At 39.0% G+C, this 21,559-nt stretch overlaps 1 protein-coding gene across 2 annotated transcripts in view; it reads right to left on the reverse strand.

The window, feature by feature from the left end:
- The window catches only part of INPP4B (inositol polyphosphate-4-phosphatase type II B), a 192,201-nt gene that overhangs the window by 153,572 nt on the left and 17,070 nt on the right, over positions 1-21,559 (reverse strand). For both annotated transcript variants that reach the window (XM_005427765.2, XM_031062590.1), the window contains exons 3-4: positions 14,746-14,864; positions 12,748-12,864 (exon numbers count right to left, since the gene is read on the reverse strand). In XM_005427765.2, the coding sequence (XP_005427822.1) occupies positions 12,748-12,864; positions 14,746-14,864 (236 nt within the window). The remainder of the gene's footprint in view (positions 1-12,747; positions 12,865-14,745; positions 14,865-21,559) is intronic.

Raw genomic sequence — 21,559 nt, forward strand, 5'->3', positions numbered from 1 at the left:
TTTCCAATGGCAAATATCAGAGGAATTGGGACTTGAAGCCCATTTCAGAGATCCAGCTTTATTTGTAGACAAACAAACCCAGCTCCAATTGAATGCACACCTGAGACAGAATGGTGTAGGCTATTTAACTCAACATAACAAAATTTGACCAAATCTTCTAATTCAACCTCTTTCTCTCTGAATAAGAATTTCTCTAGGACTTTCTTCCTATCACATCCCTACTAATTATTCCATTTGTGTGACAGTGGTCACGAGGGTTCTTGATTTGGGGAAGAGACGAGAATGTTGACTCCATGTTCAGAAGGCTTGATTTATTATTTTATGATATATATGTATTACATTATGACTATACTAAAAAGAAAAAGCAGGAAAGGTTTCCAGAAGCTAGCTATGCTAAGAATAGAAAAGAAAGAATGATAACAAAGGCAGCTGCCTCAGACTCTGCCCGAGAGAGCTCGGTCCTTGATTGGCCATTAATTATAAACATCCAAGCTGGGCCAATCCAGACGGACCTGTTGCATTCCACAGCAGCAGATGACCATTGTTTACATCTGTTTCTGAGGCCACAGCTTCTCAGAAGGAAAAATCCTAAAGAAAAGATTTTTCACAAAGAGATGTCTGCGACACATTTGGCCAGCTGCTCCCCATCCCCCACCCATCATGTGACAAAATCAAATTTCAGCAGCCAAGGAACAGAACAGCCAAAAAAGCATTTTAGCGTGGTGAGACATCTAAGAGAGCAATGATGGGTCTACTTTGCTAGGGACTATTAGATTGGCCTCTAGATCATATCCAGGCCTTTAAGATTTTTCCTAGCATGTACCTTCCACTCTGCACTTTGTGTTGGGATGTTGGCCAGACACTCACCACATTTCTCCTCCCATGTCTCCAGGTCTGGGTATTGGTAGAGAAGGACTATAGGATGTTATAGCAAAGCATATCTTCTCCCCAGTCCAGAGGTTGCCTTAGAAGATCATTTTCAACATAAATTTTGCTTAATCCCAGGTTAAATCCTTGTCCTCTCATCACTTGGTGGGGAAAAGGGTAAAGGAAAACATCTGCACACTCCCAAACCACATGCACTTACTTTTATTATCTCTAATTCAGAAGTCATAACAAATGTTAAAACCACCTGCAAATACATGTTTCCTTTTCTTTACAGAATGAAAAAAATGGACTATAGACTATAGAATAACACTTTGCTTTTTATCTGTCATAAAGCTATGCACCTTGTTGAAAATCTAAAATTTTTTCGCATTCCTATATTAAACAAGTTGCCATCATTATATAAAAATACTTATTGTATCTGGTTTCAGACAGTGCAATCTCAGTTGTGGAAAGTATCCAGCAACCAGGATACAAAAAACCTAGTGTTAAACAGACAGGGTCTACAGTACTGAATTCCCAAAGTCAAGACCAATCACTTCCATTTTAACTGACTGTGAAGCATGATGCTGTGCAGGTTAACTTACAGCATCTCAATAAACTGTTATGGATGACAGCCACTCAATAAGGAAGCAAAGAATTTATTGCCCATTCCATTTTTAAAAATTAAAAGACATCAATAATTATGACCTAATCAAAAGAAATGTCCGAGCCATGCAGTCTCACAAGATTAACTGTGATTGTATCACAGATACAAATACAGTAAATACAAATTTTGTGAAAATTTCTCTTAAAGAGGAGATTGACAATTCAGCATATTTTATGTTACTTGAGCTAGGTTTTCAGATCACAGGAGGAACTAATTACTCTGACTAAATAACCTGAATTTGCAGCTTTTTCCTGTGTAAAGGACCTATAGTCACCTGTACTCAATTTGTCTTAAAATAAAAGTGAAAAAAAAAATCAGGTAACTCTAAAAGCTGCTTCATCTAAGAGTTTCAGAAACATCAAATAAACAGCATGGTCCAGAACAGGCTGCACACCTAGCAGGGAAACCAAACTGCAAATCTGGAAAAAAAAATGAACTGGCAGGAAAAGGGGGGAAACAAACCAAATCCAGGGCAAATAATGCTTTGCTTTTTCAAACGGCATAACACCCCTTCACTTCTTGATACTGTCCCTTCAACTCCTTCAATAGATAGCTCATGGATTTTGAGGAACAATATTTCAGATGTTAAGAATGCCAATACCCTATTCCTGTGGAGTTTAATGCAACTGGAGTCAACAGGCTTTTTGTCTTCTTACTGAATACACTGCTCATTATGAGGTTTTACCTGCCTGAAAACAGACATGAAAACTTTAGGCCCTGTGGTCCCTCCTACAGGAGCCTTCTCCAGGGGCCACTGAGCTACTGCCTGAGGAACATTAGAAAGTAGTAGAGAAAAGGAATACACACCTGCCCTACTATCAAATACTCTGCACAGGGCTAATTCTAAGTCCAGACAGAGTTATTCACTGGGAGAGGATTGCAAGCTGATAATGCCAAGGTCGTCTTAATGGGCAATGAAACTTTGGACATGACTCTTACAGAACATTTTGTGTACACAGAAAAAAGTCTCTCAGGAAGCCTCTCAATGAAACTGGGTACATATGACGGTACTTTAATTTATACTGCAAGGTCAGTCTTCTGTCATACCCAAGCCTGAAAGCCATTTGGACCCAGCCAATTAGTCAGAAACTTCCTTGTCTCACAGGGATGATGTTATTTCAAAACAGGGTAGCAATAATTGGGCAGTAACCATGCAGAGCTTCCACATTCAGAGATAATTTCTTTAGCAAGAGCCTAGCAATTGCTTCTTTTTGAAAAACTGCCAAGTTATTCTGCAGGAACAGAGGCAGTGAGAATCTACAGCTATAACAAATCAAGGACCTCAGTGTTCAATTTCGCTGAGGCAGCTGTGTGTCAAAATCCAAGCCTTCCAAGGATCTCAAAAACATACTAACCGCTGCCTTCTACAGGAAAACAAATCACATCTGTCCCTCATGACACAGATTTTCTGTTCAGAAGCAAACAAACCTGTCTGAAGGGTTCTCAACAGAGAAATTATTTTTTCCAACACAAACTTATGGATCTGCATTTTTAGACAAAACATACCTACATACAACTACTCACAGTGCAGATGCTGTTGCAATGAAAGGAAATAGCTTGTAACTCTGAATGCACTTCTAATACACCCAGTAAAACTGCTGTAAAGTAGGGGAAAAAAAACCTGAAGCGCTGTGATACAATGCTGCTCCAACTGCTGCTGCCAGACTTTGATGGAAATAGTAGAGACAAATTTCTAAGACAGTTACACCTGCACAATTTTTTTGCTAAAAGACCCAGACTTCTACTCCACAGAGACCTAGTAATTTTCTTTCTTTCACTAAAAATACAGTAACAAATGCCCACGGTCTTACCTTAGAACCAAAAACCTGAGCAATGTAGACAACCATATGTAACAGTGATACACATGAAGTAAAAAGACTTCAGATTCCACCAGAAAGGGTTGTCAAGGCAGATATCAAGTCAGACTAACATATAACATACACGCACACTTAAAACCTTCATTTTATCTCACAAGAATACATATGCTAGAAATGGTACAAATGTTCTACTTATTTACTATTCCTGATGTGTATGACAACATGTCTGCTTAGCAACTTGCAGACTAAATACATTTCTCTATTTCCTCTCCAGTGAGAGACCTCTGAATTTCACTAGAAGGTGGCTCAGATGTTTTACAGTCAAAGCTGGTAGAACAGTCATCTTTGTTTTCTGCTCTGAGTTACCTTGCTAGGTCTATGAGCCATTACACTGGTTATGCCTTAAATGCTGTGCCTTACTGAAATATGCTGAAGCCTGCAGGGAAAGCTGGGGCAGAAAAACCCAGTAACACAGAAACTCATACTGTTCCCTACTCTGAACTGAAGCGGGGGAAAAAAAAGTAAAAGAAAAACGAAATCTTATTAAAGTGGTTTGGATAGTTGTAACTTCCAGCTTTTTCATTTGACATTAGTGAGACTGTGTATACAACAAAGGATTTGAGGATGATAAGACTGCAAGAATAAACATCAACAGCTGCATGGTACTATAAAAGTATTCAACTATTCTTGCTTTAAAAATATCACGACTGCAATGAGAAGAACTCAGGGGGGTGGTGGAGGGTGAGGTGGGGAGGGAGGACAGAGGGGAGGGGGAACAAAATGCGCTAAATTCTCATCACTGAAGAATGGTGAAAAAAACCACCAAAAAAAGAATAAATAGAAACATAACTAATGTCCCTGTGCCAGTGAATCTTTGGTTATAATCCAAGACCTCACCTAAAAGTAATAAATTCAAGGTGAGGGAAGTCAGTTTACTCCTTAGTGAAAGGACATCTCAGACACCACAATTTGCCAGAACACTACACAGCAGCTGATGCTCTGTTGAATGCAGTAACTGCTTTGTACACTGAAACCTTGGGTCCGCATTGCTGCTGTTAATAGTGCTCGTTCACATTTATGCTGCTGAGATTTTGAGAGGACCATATGCACTCAATTTTGACCACGCTACAAGACTGCATTTTTCGTTTGTTCTCCTGGCTTTCCGGTCATCGCTACGCAAGCTGCAAACAGATCATTTAAAAAAAAATGTATGCTAGAAGGCAGGGATTTTTGCCCTCTCTTTGTGATCACACGATCTGTGATGAACAGGACAAAACAAAGAACAGATCAAAACAAAATCCTCATTTTTGGCATGAAGAAAGCCAAGCATGGAGAATTTCAGCCACATGGGAATTTAGTTCTGTAAAATACTGCATAATGATTACATAAAGAGGCTTTGATTACTGTAAAATTCAATGATACGTGCACTTCCAACAGCATTGGAAATCCTAAATGATTACACAAGCCTTTCATGTTTATTCATCAAATATTTATAATACAGCATAATACAAAACATTTAACTAGTTTGCTTTGAGAGCAATTTACTATGCTTTTCTAGCAAAAATTTGCTCAAGAAGATAAAGTCTCACATTACATCCAGTGCATATGTTTCTAATGTTATTTTTAATAGAATTATTTGCTCAGCTTTAGTTTTTAAGTACAAAGTTTCAAATGTAAACATTTACTGGTACAAGCATGGCTGTAACTGTAAAAGACACTTTTGTGAAGCACGTGGTATAGGAAGAAAAATCTGTTCCAACAGATTGAATTTACTGTTTTCAATGTCACAGAACACACACTCCAAAACCTCAAAAGAAAAATCTGTTTCCAACCTCTGAGTACCTGCTTTCATAGCACAAAAGCAAGAGCAGACTTACCACTGCTCCATACACCTTTCTTTTCATATTTTCAATCCTGATGGGATACTTTGCTCTGTTTTACATCAATCTCTACAAAGGATGCAATATGGGTCCAATGTCTACAAACCCTTCAGAAGGAATAAGCAAGGAAGGAGAGGTGGTGGGGTAGCCCTGTGTATTAGGAAGGGCTCTGATTGTCTAGAGCTTACTGATGGTTACCATAGGGTCAAGTGTTTACAGGAAAGGATCAGAGGGAAGGGCAACAAGACAGACAGACCATCCAACCAGGATGAAGAGGTGGACAAATGTTGGGAGAAGTCATTCTATCAGTGGTCCTCGTTCTCATGGTGGGACTTCAACTCACCAGATATCCGCAAGAAATTCACCCCAGCAGAGAGGAAAGGGACCAGGAGATTCCTGGAATGTAGGAAAGAGCCATTCCTGACACAGCTGGTGAGTGAGCCAGCCAGGGAGGGCACCTCACTGGACCTGTTTTATGTGAACAGAGGAGAACCAGCAGGTGATGTTTTGGTTGGGGGCTGCCTTGTACACGGTGATCACAAAATAATGTTTTCAAGTCTCAGAAAAAGAAAGGGAGTCAGCAGAACAGCCAGTTTGGACTTTCAGAGGGCAAGGTTTGGCCCGTTCAGGAATGTGGTTACCAGAGTCCCTTGGGTAGCAGTCCCGAGAAGCAAAGAGGTCTAGGAAGGAGGGACACTCCCCACAAAATCTTAAAGACACAGGAGCAGGCCTCCTCCCATGCCAAAAGACCTGCTGGTGGGGAAGAAGACTGGGCTGGATGAACAAAGAGCTTTGGCTGGAACTCGAGGAGAAAAAGAGAGTTTGTGGCCCTTGGAAGAAAAGGAAAGCAATGCAGGAGGACTACAAGGATTCCATTAGCTTATACAGAGAGAAAATTAGAAAGACCAAAGGCTATCTGAAATTTCATTTGGCGTCTGCCATAAAAGACAGTAACAAATGTTTCTATAAATACATTAGCTACAAAAGGAGGGCTAAGGAGAACCTCATCTTTAATGGATGCAGAGACACACAGAAACAAAAGATGAGGGAAAGGCTGAGGTACTTAAAATGCCTTCTTTGCTCCAGACTTTAATAGCAAGGCCAGCTGTTGTCTGGGTACCCACGCATCTGAGCTGGAAGAACTGATCAATAAATAAAAAACTGACAATAAATAAAAAATTACCAATGAGAACAAACAAATCTTACCCTTGAAGTGACTCAAACTTTCCATGTTGCTGCTTTTAGCTCAAGGAAATCCTTCACCCCTGCAGTGCCTGGGCTCCCTATGAGGGCTTCAGTATCCAGCCTGCTGGCAGCACCAGCCATCCCTCCTGAGGGATGAGCAGCTCCTCCAGTGCCATGTCCAGGGGGTGTCAGCATCAAAGGCACTCAGAGGGAAAGTAGTTCAACCCTCTGAAAGGACAGAAGCATATTCTACAACTTGAGGGCATGTCTTCACAGCCAGGCTGCTCCACACTGACTACAGCAACACTGTGCCATGGTCTGTTTCCTCTATTTGCTGCAGCATACATATTTCAGAGGAAAATATCCCAGCCTTCCATACAAGGCACTTGCCCCTTGAACACTAAAAGTCATCATAAGAAACGACAGGGCAGTGCAAAAGCCACCTTGGATTTGTTTGACTGTTCTGATGTGCTCTGTGCCAGTCTAGTGAGGGGCAGAGCAATGAAGGATATACAGGAATTACATATTTGCAAGGTTTTTAGGTAGTGCTACAGAGACTGCAACAATCATGCCTATGTTACTGAAATCCCTAGCTGATTAAAATAAAATTTACAGGAAAATGTTATCATTTACTAATTTGTTCCTTTCTTTCTAAGCAATTTTCAAGGCAACCCTTTAAACTCTCAGAGAATACCATTGGTCTCATTGCTAGGTACTTCTACAAATCTTTTCCCAAATGTCAGCTCTTAGAACAAACCTTTGCCTGATGTGAGGCAGCAACAGCATTTGATTGGCAGAGTAGGTGGAAAAGGAAAAGAAAATAGAAAACTAACGAACAGTAGGTTACAATTTTCCCTGGCGATACAGCAATAGGGAGGAGTTTTCCTCAATAAGAAAAGAAAAAAAGTAAAAAAAGGGTAGGAGAAAAAGTAGTAGATAGTTTCAAAGGGAGAAAGATTTTTGCAAAACCAAATCCTCCCACTAAATTTTCAAAGGTGAGGTGCAAAGAGCAGTAAGGCTACAAATGGATTTTAAACCTATAACTGTAACTTCACCAGTCTTGACACTTATCCTCAATTCTCTTCCAGATAGAATAAGATACATGAAACTTATTTGTACCTCTGCCACTTCAAAGAAAGAATTTAAATAAATATAAACCCAAAGGAAAGTCAGTATTTTGACTTTCCCTTTTTGCATCCAAGACAGAGATGACTGACAATAATACGTAAGGTGGATTCAACATGCAGGTGCCTCAAAGAATCAAAAAACATTCCTCTCCTCCTCCTCCTAATAATGATGTTTAGTAAGAGCATCTAGCCTGATGCAAAAGGAAAACGAAATCTATCATCAAATATATATTTATGAAAAAAATAGATGATTTTGCAGAGAAACATGAACATCTAAAGCTTTAGTGCAAGTATTTCTGTGGGTAGGACTGTAGCAGTCTACAGTACTGCTCTGTTATGGAGAATGAGATAATAGGAGTTTCTAGTTTAAGGCAATATTTCTCTGCAAATCCTGCAGAGACAGCAGTGAACACAGCTGATAAAGGGAAGACTTAAGTGCTTTTTTTCTTTAAACAAAGTATAACACTTTGTTTCAGTTTCTGAAGAGAAACTGTTTCAATATTTTTAGCATTCACAGGCATGAGGGAGTGTGTGCACTCTGGTGCAGGCAGAGAACAGGAAGGCCAGGTACAAGATTTCCCATTTACCTCTGCTAATGCATTGTACACACTGCTCTGCAGCACTCCTAATGCTCCAGCCCAGCGTCTCTTCAGCAGAGATGGCAAAGGCACCAAAGACCAAACTGCATGATGGTGCTGCTGTAACAGGGATCAATGCCCACAAGGGAACATGGAACGCTGTCACTTCAGATTTGGCTTCACAGCTTAACTCAAAATGCCTCTGCCGTGATGGACAGTCTTGATTTTCCATTCGCCCCAGCAGGATTCAATTTTAACAGGGATGCTTGCAAAATCAAGAAACACACAAAGCAATACCTTTTGCAAAATTTCATTCCTAGTGAACAGGTTTAATAGAAAATTTAAACCCCAAGAGTTAAAAGACATGTTATTTAAAGCCTAAGTAATCTAAAATTGCCACTTTAGGACATATGTTCCCATATCCAAAACAGAACTTCTAGCCCCACTACTTCTAAAATTATCAAATTAATCTAATTTTATTCTGAGTGATCAGAATGAAATTTGGGAAGTAAAAAAAGGAAGATCAGACTGTCAAATGTAATATTTTAACAGCATTTTATACATCCAGTTTCTCCTTGCTCTCAGGAGATAACATTGGGGTGGCTGTGTGTAACTTTGAGTATCACACATGAATTCCAACAGCAATATCCATCCAAAGGAGATTATCTTTGAATGGATGATGCAAAGATCAGATAGAGAAAGTTCCCAGCAGGTACAGAAAGTTGCTCCTGCCTCTGTTCCCAGCACTTGTCCATGTGCGGATGAAAAAGAAAAGTGGCCCAGCTCACTGGGTATGAGGTCAATTCTTGCTTAATATCTTGCAGGATACACACATTCCAAACAAAGAACAACGACCGCTGCCTCCCAGATTAGGCAGTAGACTTCTCTCGGTGTAACACAAAATCATCAGCTTTGTATTCTCTGTGGCTCTGTCATGTAGCAGTGGTACCTGACTTGTGCTATGCAGTATTGTCCCAGAGAACGAACCCAGCTTCAGCTCGAAAACTTGCCAGAGCAAACTGGGCTAACCTGCACGCCCATAAAAAAGGTAAGAACAGCATGCTTGTGCAGAAGTGGGACAGAGGCAATTTTTCAACAATTTGTAAGCCTATAATTCTGATCTTATTTGACAACGACAGAGAACAGGTACAGCCCCAGCATTACAACAAAACCCAACTTTATAAAATCCTAAAGACAGTGTAGCTCAAGCCAGCAAAACATAAATTTGCTCATGGCAATATGAGAAGAAAAATCTTTGTGATGTAGAAACAGATGTCACCACACATTTCTCATAATATGGCATTACCCACCGAGCTGTATGCGTGGCTTCCCTGGATATATTTAAAGGCTATTTCATAAGCATTTCAACTACTTTGCTCTAAGTATATCTAAGTAAACTGGAATACCACAGTCTTTCTTAAAAGTTTCTATTTACATGAAAACTTACAGTAACTAATCACTTAGAAAGACTAGTCAAAACAAACAAAAACCCCCATTTCATTAAACTAAAAAGCCACAATTACAGAAAATCTGACACAGCCAAGATATAATTATGATCAACATCAGACAGAGAAGCATAAAAAGTGAAAAGTGCAGTCAGAACATTCAGTGTGTCAAGCAGAGTGAATGTGATGCCAGCTGCACAGTATTTCAATATAATTAAACCATACTTCTTACATAATGTAAGTTAAATGACAGTCAAGAGTGAAGTAACTAAAAGCTTTCTGGTACAGGAATACTAGCATTGAAAGGTTATTTTCAAGATTTTTTTTTAAAAGAGCAGGCCAAAAAATAAATTCTGGTTGTTTCTCAGTGAGAAGCATCCTCTTTCACTTTAATATTATCACTTGTGTGCACAACTCAAGAAGTATTTAGTTAGTTTTGTATTATAGTAAAATTCCAGCAGATTTGAAAATGAGAGCAAATTCTCTTGTATAGTCAGAGTCAGGTTTAACAAAACCCAAGAAAACGCTTTACCCAGTGATATACTAACTGCCCGTTCCCCACCTTCTCTACAGTCTTCTATTTGTGGTAGTAAAATCCGGCTGAGTTTAATTAATGCACAGAATTCACTTCTTATAGTTGCATCAAAAGAAATAAGAAAAGTTAAAGTATTCATTTGTGACAAGGGATATTAACTACTTTGAGCTTATTAACTGAGGCAAGCAGGAGTACAGCCCTGATGCTGCGGGAATTATTACTGTAACACAATTTCTGCAAAATAGCTCACAGTCAAATCCAAGGTTTATTTCTGCTACAAATGCCCAATTATTTGAGCTGACATCTGCTCTGGAGCACAGCCTAGAAGAGCAGTGCATGCCTAGCAGGCCTGGATTCCCCTCCACCCCCAATTGGATTACCTGTCAGTTTGGAGGAGTGCTGGGACTACATTTGGCAGCTGTAATATGCAGCAGCACTTTTTGAGGAACAAGAAAGCCAGCTCTACTGTCGACTGGAGAACCAGAGCTGTGACACCACAGCACTCGGAGCAGTTTCACTGCCAAAGGGACATATCCAGTTTGTTCGCTTTGATCTCCAAGCATGGGGATCTGTGCTGTTGCAGCTATGCTGGTAATGATATCAAATTATAGCTCATTTTAACCTGACTTTTATGAGCCTACATAAACATCCAGACTTGAAAAAAATCACCCAAACTAATAGAAAGCATGATGGTTTCTAATTAATTACAGGTAAGAAAGTCAAGGTATATCATGACTGAGATTTTAGGATGTAAACAGAAGTCCAAATATTGCCACAGATGAAGTTGCAACTAGGGTAGCCTGGGGTCATTCACATATGCTGCAGCTCATCTTGAATTAAATCTTACATCTTATTTAATTTTTTCTTGCCTACATCCAGCTTAAAATGGTTGAGTAGTAAAAATTGCTAAATGTATGTAAATCAGAGATGAGATTAATATTTTCCTCCTCAACAAGATACTACAGTACAGATCTAGAATGTTTCACATAGGAACAATATAAATGCTATGACCAAAGAGAAAGGTATTCTCTCATAATTTACAAGCTACATCAGTGGGATTCCCTGGGAGAGACTCTAGTCCTGAACTACAATGGTAAGGAACAGTTACAGAAAGTTCTTATAGGTTTGCAGAAAGCTTATCAAATTATATTAGTTCTCTAGGGTAGATCTTCTCTTTCATAAGTGGCAGTAGAGGAGCCTGGAGCTAGAAAAGCAATAATACAGGGAAAAGTACTATGAACCCAGTTCACTTTTATCATTTACAGATAGGATATTATTTTCTAGCATCTGTCAGTCAAAATGAAACTGGAAGGGAAGGACAAAGTCCAGCTCCATTCACTCAATGCCTGTTACCTGTCCACAGGTGACAACTCTTATTGAATAAACAACAGATCCCATTTTAAGTCCCTGTAGTCTAATCCAATACCAAATTTAAAACATATATATTATAAAATGCACATACATGTCCCTTCCCTTCTTAAACAGAGAAGAAATTCAGATTCAATGCTTAAAATACTCCACACGTTCCCGTGAAAGAGCACAGCGAGGGGACAGAACCAACCTGTTGGCTCACAAAGGCTGAAAGTTCAAACAAATAGATCAATAATTTTCACCTGAAAACATTACAAGTTCTCAAAACATAGAACTTTACTTTTGTAAGCAGTTCAAAGACAGTCTCAAGCTTCAAATTATGCCTTTGATTTCTTTCTTATAGATAATGAACCCATATACAGTCAGGACATAAGCTTGCACTTGCTTTAATCATGCTGGGTGCCAACTGCAGAGCAATTCAGTTAATTAAATACAGGTGTCAATGCAGCCATTCTTGATGTCTAAGAGCAAACTATCAGCTGGACTCCAGCTGCTGCAGAAGAAAAACACACATCTCCCATAGGTCCTATTATGGCATCTAGCTCTGTCCTAGGCTAAGACAAAGGCTTAGCCTTTGTCTAAGGCTGTCTTAGATTATCTGGAACACATAAAATAGTACTCAAGCTTTTTATTTGGCAGTTAAATCACTCAGATTGTCCCACTGACCTCCATATATCAGCTCAAGTGAGTAACCCCTAAGAACAAAAAGCTGACTCTCTATTCAAGAATGTACAACACTGGAACGCCAAATGATTCACCTTTAGCTGTGACACTGTAGAGCTTGGACTGCTACAAATCAATAACAAAAGCAGCAACAGAAAGCTGCAGGTATTACCACCCAAGAGATCAAATATGAGTAACTCTCTCCCAAGTTACAGGCTCTACTGTCATTCTGGCTTATGCATAAAAGTAAAATATTATCAGAAATATATTGTTGAAAAATTATTCACAGTGGTGCTATTGCAGTCTATTCCATGTGTTCTCTGCCCTCAAAAAGCACACCAGAGCAATCTTTTATTTGCCAGGAATACCTGTGCTGGCTCATGTAACCAGTTAAAAAGCCAATAGCAAAATGCCCATCTCAAGTGCATGGTTCTCCTTCTGTAGTCTCTAACATATCAACAACAGATAAAGTAGATTTTAGGCAGAAGAGAACAACAAAACCAATTTTACATCAAATCATTTCACCAATTTGCTAATGAGAGCCAAAGAACAACACAGCAAGAAACTCACTCCTCAGTAAGATCTGTGCAAGGACTGAAGCAAAGCACTTACCGTGTCTTGGGATTTATCTTTGACATCATAGACTGTAAGTTTTATTTTAGTTTCCTCATAGATGGGGTATTCCGGTGGGAAGGTGACACCAGTCAGAAACAGTGGATCTTTTGTACCCTGTGTAACATGAGTAAACACTCAGTAAGGTAACAGCTGAGCAATGTGAAGGATGTCACTATGGAGGTACAGAAACCCAAAGGGTGTCAGCTGTCTACAGCAGAGAGATGGGAACAGCTCAGTTTTATTACCCAATCGATGAGAAAAAACAAACAGCCTTAAAACCTTATCAAGAAAACTAAAAACAAACAAGCAAAACCCAAACAAAACCACAACAACTTCCTGGAAAGTTTTTTTTTAACTGGAAAGGATATGAAGTGCTTCAGAGGCAGAGCCTGGTATCACATTTTTAAACAGCTCAGCCAGTATCAGGTTCTGGAATACAATCTATAATAACCAAAAACCCTTTCTTACTCCCACAACACTTTTTGAAAGTACCACAACTTCATCTTAATTTAAATGAACTAAGGATTTAACATGCACACACATACAAAAAAAGAGCCATCTTCATTAAGCCACAATACTAAATGTATAGAAATGCTACAGAGACTCTCAGTATTACATTAAGGATACTGATTTTGTGGAGAGGGGATTGAAATACTCCTCTTTAGGCAGTACTGCTGTAAAATAAAATTCCTGTGCTTTGAAACATTATGATTACACTTAAAAGCTGTACACAGAAGTAACTATATCATAGCTAAAGATGTACAATTAAATGAATAATACAAAATGTTGTTTATAATTTCTGAATGTTTAATTACACCTAATTTCCAAAGATTACCAGGCGTGTATCCTTAAATTTTCCATAAAGTAATAAAAAAAAAAAAAAAGGATCGTGCATGACAAAGGTAATTTATCTTATGGATTAACTTTCTGTGACCCTGCCTTCCCCTCCACCACAGCTTGACTACAGAGCCAAGAACCTTGATGAAACAAATTCAGGAATTTATTGAGGTCTAGGACATTGTATTAGGAAATGCATCCACTTCTATTTAAAAAAATACATAGTTATCTATTCATCTTTTGCACAACATCACTCCAGACAGTCTGCAATGAGACATCCTGATCAGATACAAGATATTTGAATTAAGCAGTTTCAGGATGGTTGAGAGCTGAAACCATAATAATTTAATTAGTAGTTGGTTGAAAGTAATCACACAAAGACCTCATGAAGTATTCTCATTGTATTTAACAGTTAAAACAAGCCTCTGGTGAAATAATGTGTGTGTTTACAATGAGACTTTCCTGCTCTTAATGAATCTCCCCAGTAAGTTAAGCAAGTTACATCTACACTGCTCACCCTTCACTTTCTCTGAACCATTTTTGCTCTTTCTCACACCAATGCTTGCAGGGCAAAGTGAGGACTAGCAAAGCAGCCCCAGACAACTTTTGCTGTAATGTATGATGCAAATTACTAATTATTATATGTAAAGTCACACACATTACATACACACATTTCTTTCCCAAATTACAGACCTAGGGTAATAGTTTTCAAATCGCAAAAGCATCAGCTCTTTAATGGTAAAAATAGAACAAAAAACAAATAGGATAACAAACCACATAATACACCTATGCTTTTCTGCATTTAAAAATACTTTCCAAACTCACTATACTCTTAATTAAGTTTTATTTTGCATTGCCTTGTCCCTTCATGAGAGCAACTATTCCCTGTTTCACTCTAAACCTGTGTCTGGAGAATTGGAATATTCTCCATGCCTCTACTTGGAACAACAGAGCTTTCATGAGAAGCCAAGTTAATTTCTGTTTATCCTGGTTAGATGCCAAGAACTACAGCACACTTCAGTATGCTTTACTAACTGCCAGAGTGTGCTTGTCTTACCTAAGACTATGCACTAACTTGTTTTATTCCTAATTCACTTTCTAAGGAAGAAATGAGCAATCCAATAATCAACATGCTAATTGAATAAGAAAGACTCTCACCTCCACGATTTCAGTGCTTGAATACCGCGTCAAAATGTGCTCTGCTGGATGCACCACTGAGACTTGGATAAACGTGTTCAGCTTCCGATCACGGGTAGTAGCCACTAGATCCTTGCACGCTGGAGACAGTGGAAAATAAAAATAAAATACTCGAAATCAAACTCCAGGAAAATGCTGTCACAGGCACAGGACAAAGCAGACCACGCTCCAGCTCCAGATTAAATCTCCAGAGACAAGTCAATTTAACAGAGGAAGTCCCTTGGAAGTAACCTACAGAAATAGGAAGTCACATGCCACAGAACTGAGCTGAGATCTCGTTTCCACTAAAAATATTTGCAGCTTCTGCAAAGCTCCCTGCCAGAGGCTCATCAGCCCCAGCTCACAAGTGTGCATGCGCATACGCTGAAATAGTAAGTAATTTTACATAAGTACTCATTTTATTTGCCCACAAAATCTCTTTTAGCAGCCTTATTCGATCATCTCGTCTGACAATTTCCCCAGTCACACAACCTTTTCAAACACATTCTAAAACAACTAATTGCTATCAGTGGTTAAGCTGGTTTATACCGTTTGTTACTACTTGTGAACTTAGAGCTAGTTGTCAGGTATAAATGTACATACCTAAAAGCAGGCAGCAACATAATCAATTCTTTTGTCAGTGACTGGTATATAAATGAGAATTGCATTCTGCCTATATAGCATCATTCTTAAAACTCATTCTACCTAACAGAGAAATTCTGTTCTGTTTTAATAATTCACTTTTATCCTGGACTCAGAGTCCCTTACCATGAGATCATTCTTTACACTAACACACCTTATGCCTTCAAAATGAAAGCACTGAAGAGAAAGAAGGAAGGAAGAAATAAATAAATGCACCATCAGCTACCCCACAGAAGGGACACAGATTAATGAGCCATGCATTGGCTGAAAAGCAAAAACCACCCATCCTCCCTTCTTACCCAAGGAATATACAGCGGTGAACACTGCGGTGGGATCTATTGCTTTCTGCAGGGCAATAAACTACCCTGGGGTTTCAGAAGCCTGAGGCAAGCAAAGACAAGACTATGGCTTCAGAGAGGGTAATTGTCAAGAAAGAGCTGAGGGCATTTTCTATGAGCCTACATTGCCTACCAGGGGCTTCCTCAAGTGCAGCTGACCTTTAACTTTTCAAAAGGTGAGTCAGATTCTCTTCACAGCAAGCAAGCTTGGTCTGATGAGAAACCAATGCTAGAAAAGCTCTGATACATACAAAAGGCCAACTCAGCTTGTTTTATACCTTTTTTTTTTCCTTTGGGCTTGAGCCTGCTGCTGGAGTAAATAAAAGGAAAACTAGCTGAAACTTTTTTACCACTCTTTTATTACAGTTAAAAGAGACAGGTAGACAATTAAATCTAACCTTCAGAGATTAAAGTTTTTGCTTTAGTCCAAATTGCCAATGAAATCTCCTGGTATATAGTTTCAAACTGATCCCTATTATAATTTGGTGGAAAAAGTGGGATAAGCATAAAAGTTTGTGCACGATGAGGTCTTTACATCATGCACAAACGGATGTAACAGTACCAGGCTCAAACAGTGAGTTGCCAGCAAGTCTTTGCCGCTAAGACTCACCATCTTATTAAAATGACTGAATACTAGCACTACTTGACATCATCTTAAAAATGACAGTAGACTTCGTGAAAAGCAGTTGTCAAAGCACAAAATGTTCAGCAGACACCTTTTGACACTATTTGACTTTGTCCTCTCTAAAGCTAATCACATAAGTAGTAGCAGATCACTGAGATTTCCAAATACAGCCAGTTCCCCCACAGAACCTGATCTCATGCCACCAGACAACCCTTAAATATTGCACTCTATAGTCATCTATTTAGAATGTAGCACAGTTTCCGAGGAATGGCAAGAGAGCTCATGTTCACAGTACATCACATCCCTTCAAAACAGCCCAAATTAAAAGTTACCAGAAGCTGGAACAGAGAGACAGTCAAATTTTTCACACCTACCACACAGGAAGGCTAGCCAGCTCACAATTCACTAGAATACAACACAAGTGAGAGAAACAAAGACGCACAGACACTTAGGAAAAACAAAATCAGACCCCCAAAAAACCTTATCAGTGACTCTAGTAGGAACTCTGCAGCTGAACTCTTGGAAAAAGTACTACTGCACGAAGAATCGAGGCAAAACCCTCACAAATAATAGTTTGATCTAGTTGTGTCTTGTCTCAAATACATTATTAGGATGTGACTAAATCTTTTAGCTGCCAAGAGCACAGGCTTTTATCCTACTAAGAAACCATTAACAATAGGAAGAAGATTTGCACTAAGTGGTCACCACCTTGCTGCTATCTGAACATAGGAGGCAATTTATTTCTGTGCCAGTACTGCAATCCAGTCATTAGATTATTTTTCCTGTAAAAAAGTGGCTTAGCAGCATGATCTTGAATTTCATTGGATAGAGCTGACAGAGAAATAACTCGTCTGCATATCTCCAGTAGGGAGGATCAGCATAAAGCATCAGAGCTCTTTGGGAAACACTGGCGCAGAAGGATGAATGAGATTAAATGAAACCTGCATCTACTTTGATGACAGTGTTATTTATCTCTACTGTGACACTGGACTACTGTTGTTCACAACTCTCCTTTCAGCCAGAGAAGATACTCAATAAAGTTATCCCAGTAAAGAACACAGAGTTTGCCAGTTTGAGCCACAGTACATCACTTCCCTTCAAAACAGCCCAAATTAAAAGTTTAACAAAACAAAAAGACTACTTTTAAGCTGATGCCAAAGAATAAAAGCTTGTTATATCCTGTTCGCAGCCTGGCAAGCTCCACAGCCCCATGCTGCATTATTGCCCTTTGAACAATTTTACTATCAGCACTTCCAAAAGCCTTAGGTCTTCAAAGAAACAAAGCGGACAAAGTGAAACATTATACAGTTAGGAAAGTATGCTATATATTTAAACAAGTTTGTTAGGTGGTATTAGCATGCCCCTCAAACAGAAACTGATGAAAACACAAGCATGAAAGGCATTCTGAGCCTGTTTCCTTAACTGCAAACGTAACAGCCGTGAGAGCAGGTAACAACATCAACACACTTTCGACCATAACCTACGCCCAAGCCGACCACAGGTTACGTTATTTCTCAATACTTCAGAATGACTGAATTAATTCTGGAAAAATTCACCAACAAAACACAGTGAAATGAAGCACCAGCTTGTACTTACATGCCAAAAGTATATGAATCTACTCATTGTGACTGTTGACTCAGTGTGTAAAAGCCTGAGTCATCCATTCCCCTGGTGACCAAACCTCTGCTGAGCCTATCAGTGTACAATGAATGTTTAAGGAAGAACTGCATTAAGAATAATTTATGCTTTAATATCAACAAAGAAAAAAGATAGCAGGAAGAAACAAATCTACGGATATTTCACTGTTCTCTGTGCTGCACTGACATGATGGCTGTGCTCTCTGCCCTTCTGTGTGTGTGCCTACATAAAGAAGTGAAAGACTGGTTGCTGTTTCCTCACGGGACCTTGGAGGATTTTTAAAAAATGTTACTCCTATATTGGAAGAGAGTACAGAGAGAAAAACTAAAAAAACCCTATTACTATATAACAGTAAGAAGAAAGGAAACAAACAAAACCCAAAATAGAAATAGCCTGGAAATGCATCATCTACCTTCCCTGAAACTGTAACACTTCTGACCATGCATTTCGCACTCTCTGCTCCAAGCACAAAGCCCGCTGGAGCAAAAAAAAATTAGTCTGGCAGAGAAACAGAGAGATGCAGCATCTCCCAGAAATGGAAAAGATCCAGTAGCTAGAACAAACAACATGGGCAGTGGGAATGAAAGACATTCCCAGCTCAGAGTTGTTTGGGAAATGAGCCAAGAAGGATATCAAAAATTGGGAAATGGCATTGAAACTGAATAGTTTATTTTTGCTAGTGAGGAAAAATACAGTACAACTGTCAATGTGTTCTCGTACTCTGGATTCACACAATGTATGTATTAGCCTATATGACAGTGTGCAAGGTAGCTCTTTCTTTAACCAGTGACAAACGCCGTTTCCCCACAGCTTCATTTCTTCCCACATTCCAAACCAAAACAGATTCCAGGGGGCTGGCTAGGAACAGGAATTGACAACATAGCCCTGTTGTCTCCAGGGTATGCTGTTTTGTACACTGTCAAAACAACAGAAAATTAATAGCATCTGATGGCAAGTGGCATGGGAAAAGCCTGTGTCTCACATGCACATATATATGTGAAGGTAATGTTCAAATTTTTATTCATTCATTGGGAATGCTTCAGTTTGCTGATGGGGACAGAAAGAACAGAGAAGTTGCTCCCACAATTTGCAATGTGGACTCCCAGAATACTATGCAAGACTAAATGGATGTGGCCACAAAAATTATAATGTCCATGTTGTCACAAAATGAGAGCACAGTTACACAGCCATGCAACAGGTACGCATTAGGAGGGACACTTTTTAATTGTAGTGACCAAAATAGATGCTCAGACTCAGGTGAACTCTATAATGAAAAGAAACTCAGTGCAACAGAAAACTATATTGGAGTATATATAAAAATAAGTAAAGATCCATTGGTTTTACCTATGGAGACATTCAAGATCACTGTTCCTGTCTCTGGGGGTGAGAGGCTTCTATAAAAATAATATATCTGTTCTCTAGAACATACAGCTGGTTGCTAAAGTAACCTAGTTATATTTTCAGGGAAACATACATACATAAGACAATTAATATCCTTCAGGGATGTCTGTAATAAACAGCAGGAAGAAAATTTCTACCAACAATCCGAGGAGAAAGATGACAGGGAAGTCTTACCAAATTAATAATAAAAAAAAAATCTCTAAGACATCTCTACAAGTACAGGTTTCGGGGGAATAAACCCCCACAAACACAAAACAATATTAACAGTACTAACCATAAATAATCTATCAGTATGCTGCCCAGAAAAACCTCAGTCATTACCCACTTAATTTGCAGCTAAAAGAACATGATTATTTATGAGTCATTGAAGTAAGATACACATGAATGCTGCTGGGGAGAAATGCTGTACGCTGATAAGCGATCATGCCCATGAGTTGAGATGCCAGCTGCACTCATCATCTTATTTGCAGATGAAGCGATTAATCTGGTTAGAATTACCACCGTGAAAATCAGAGGTGATCTATTTCAGACTAAGGCCTGTGTGAGCATGGGGGGTGTAGCTGCAAAGGAGGTTTGATCCCAGCTCAGGTGGTGGAGTCTGACTGCCAGACTGGTGCTTGGATGGTCAGACAGAGAAGTCTCCTCAGCAATGCAAAGGCTTAATTTGCAACTTTTCATCGCCCATTGCCAGCAATGGGGTTTCAATTCTTCTGACATGCTAGAACAGGCCTATTTCCTCTTATAGCTTTGCTATTTAGCCCCATACACTTAGGGGTTTAAGTATGATAGATGCAAGGGGCTCAGGAAACAGGCTGACTGGATCAACACAGCTCACAGGCATCACATCTGCATTGCAGGATCGAAGGCGTGGTTACATGTGTTAAGTACCCATCCAGTGCTATTTGCATTTGTTGTGCATTGATCTGCTGCTAACATCAGACGATCTGTTCCAGCACATCCACAATCTTGCTCCAGCTTTATTTACAGTTGTGGAGAACTGAATTCCATCATCTTCATGCTCTAGGCTTCAGCTACACAACAGCAACATGAAGAGAACTTACAGCTTGGCTTAGGAAAGCTCCTCAAGTAATGAAACAAACTGGTTTTGATCAAGATTTTTGAACTTCTGTGATTTTTGGAAATGTGTCTGAGAAGACATATGTCTGTTTATCGCTTTCAAGTAACTGCAAAAATATTTTTTTTCCCAAAAAGACTGCATTTCCTTACTGAGCACACTGTGACTCTAATAGCACAGCAAACTTTCTCAGAGATGCAGTAGACTTGTGAGAGCAAGGCAGATCTCTTGCTGTTTGCTTTAGATTATCAATTACCCTCCTTCCGTCTGTTCAAAACTATTCTACTCAAGGCACCACCTCCTAATGATATTTAGGCTCTTATCTTCAGTTTTCTAGTGAGAGAAATTAAGAAAGAAGGGGGCAGGGGCTTGAAGCCTTACAAAAACTTGCTATACATCACTAATCCAAAATACATCCTTATCAAAATAAATTTTGATACTGCTATTCCAAGGCTGCAATTTGTTATGGTGTTGTTGGTATTTCAGAACACCACAAAAGGGTTTGAATCTTCATGGAAACAGAGCTAAATACTATTTTCTCCTTCACCTTCTCCTAATATTGTCATATAAGTATCTAATGACAAAGTAATCTTGCTATAATTTCTGTCACAGATTTCTAGCTATCAAAAAAAAATGAGTGGTTAAAAGTTAAAGTACCAAATGCAGAATCAGAAGATCTGCAAATGGTAAGCAGAATTTCATTTTTCTTTGAACTACTACCTTCTTTATACCATAAGCTTATACCGGTAATCGCTTCATCTGAAATAAGATGAGTGCAGCTGGCATCTCAACAAAAATCAATAAGAACCTATAAGATTTTATTTAAAAAATATATTCTTCTGCTTCCTAACATTTTACATCTCTTTGGAAATAAAATAAATGTAAAAAAATACATCAGCAATACCACAAGAAAATGAAAAGAAACAGAAGTGCCAAGTCTCAAAGTTTTCAGTCTGCCACATCTGTTTTTATTACAACCATACGCATTGCTTCCTTTGACAGGAGCATTTTTTCACTGCTATACCAGTTGTCAAGTGTAGTATTACATGGGTTTGATCCTCAGCGTGACTGTAGAGA

Source organism: Geospiza fortis, unplaced genomic scaffold (genome assembly GCF_000277835.1).
Source record: "Geospiza fortis unplaced genomic scaffold, GeoFor_1.0 scaffold35, whole genome shotgun sequence".
Classification (NCBI taxonomy): Eukaryota; Metazoa; Chordata; class Aves; order Passeriformes; family Thraupidae; genus Geospiza; species Geospiza fortis.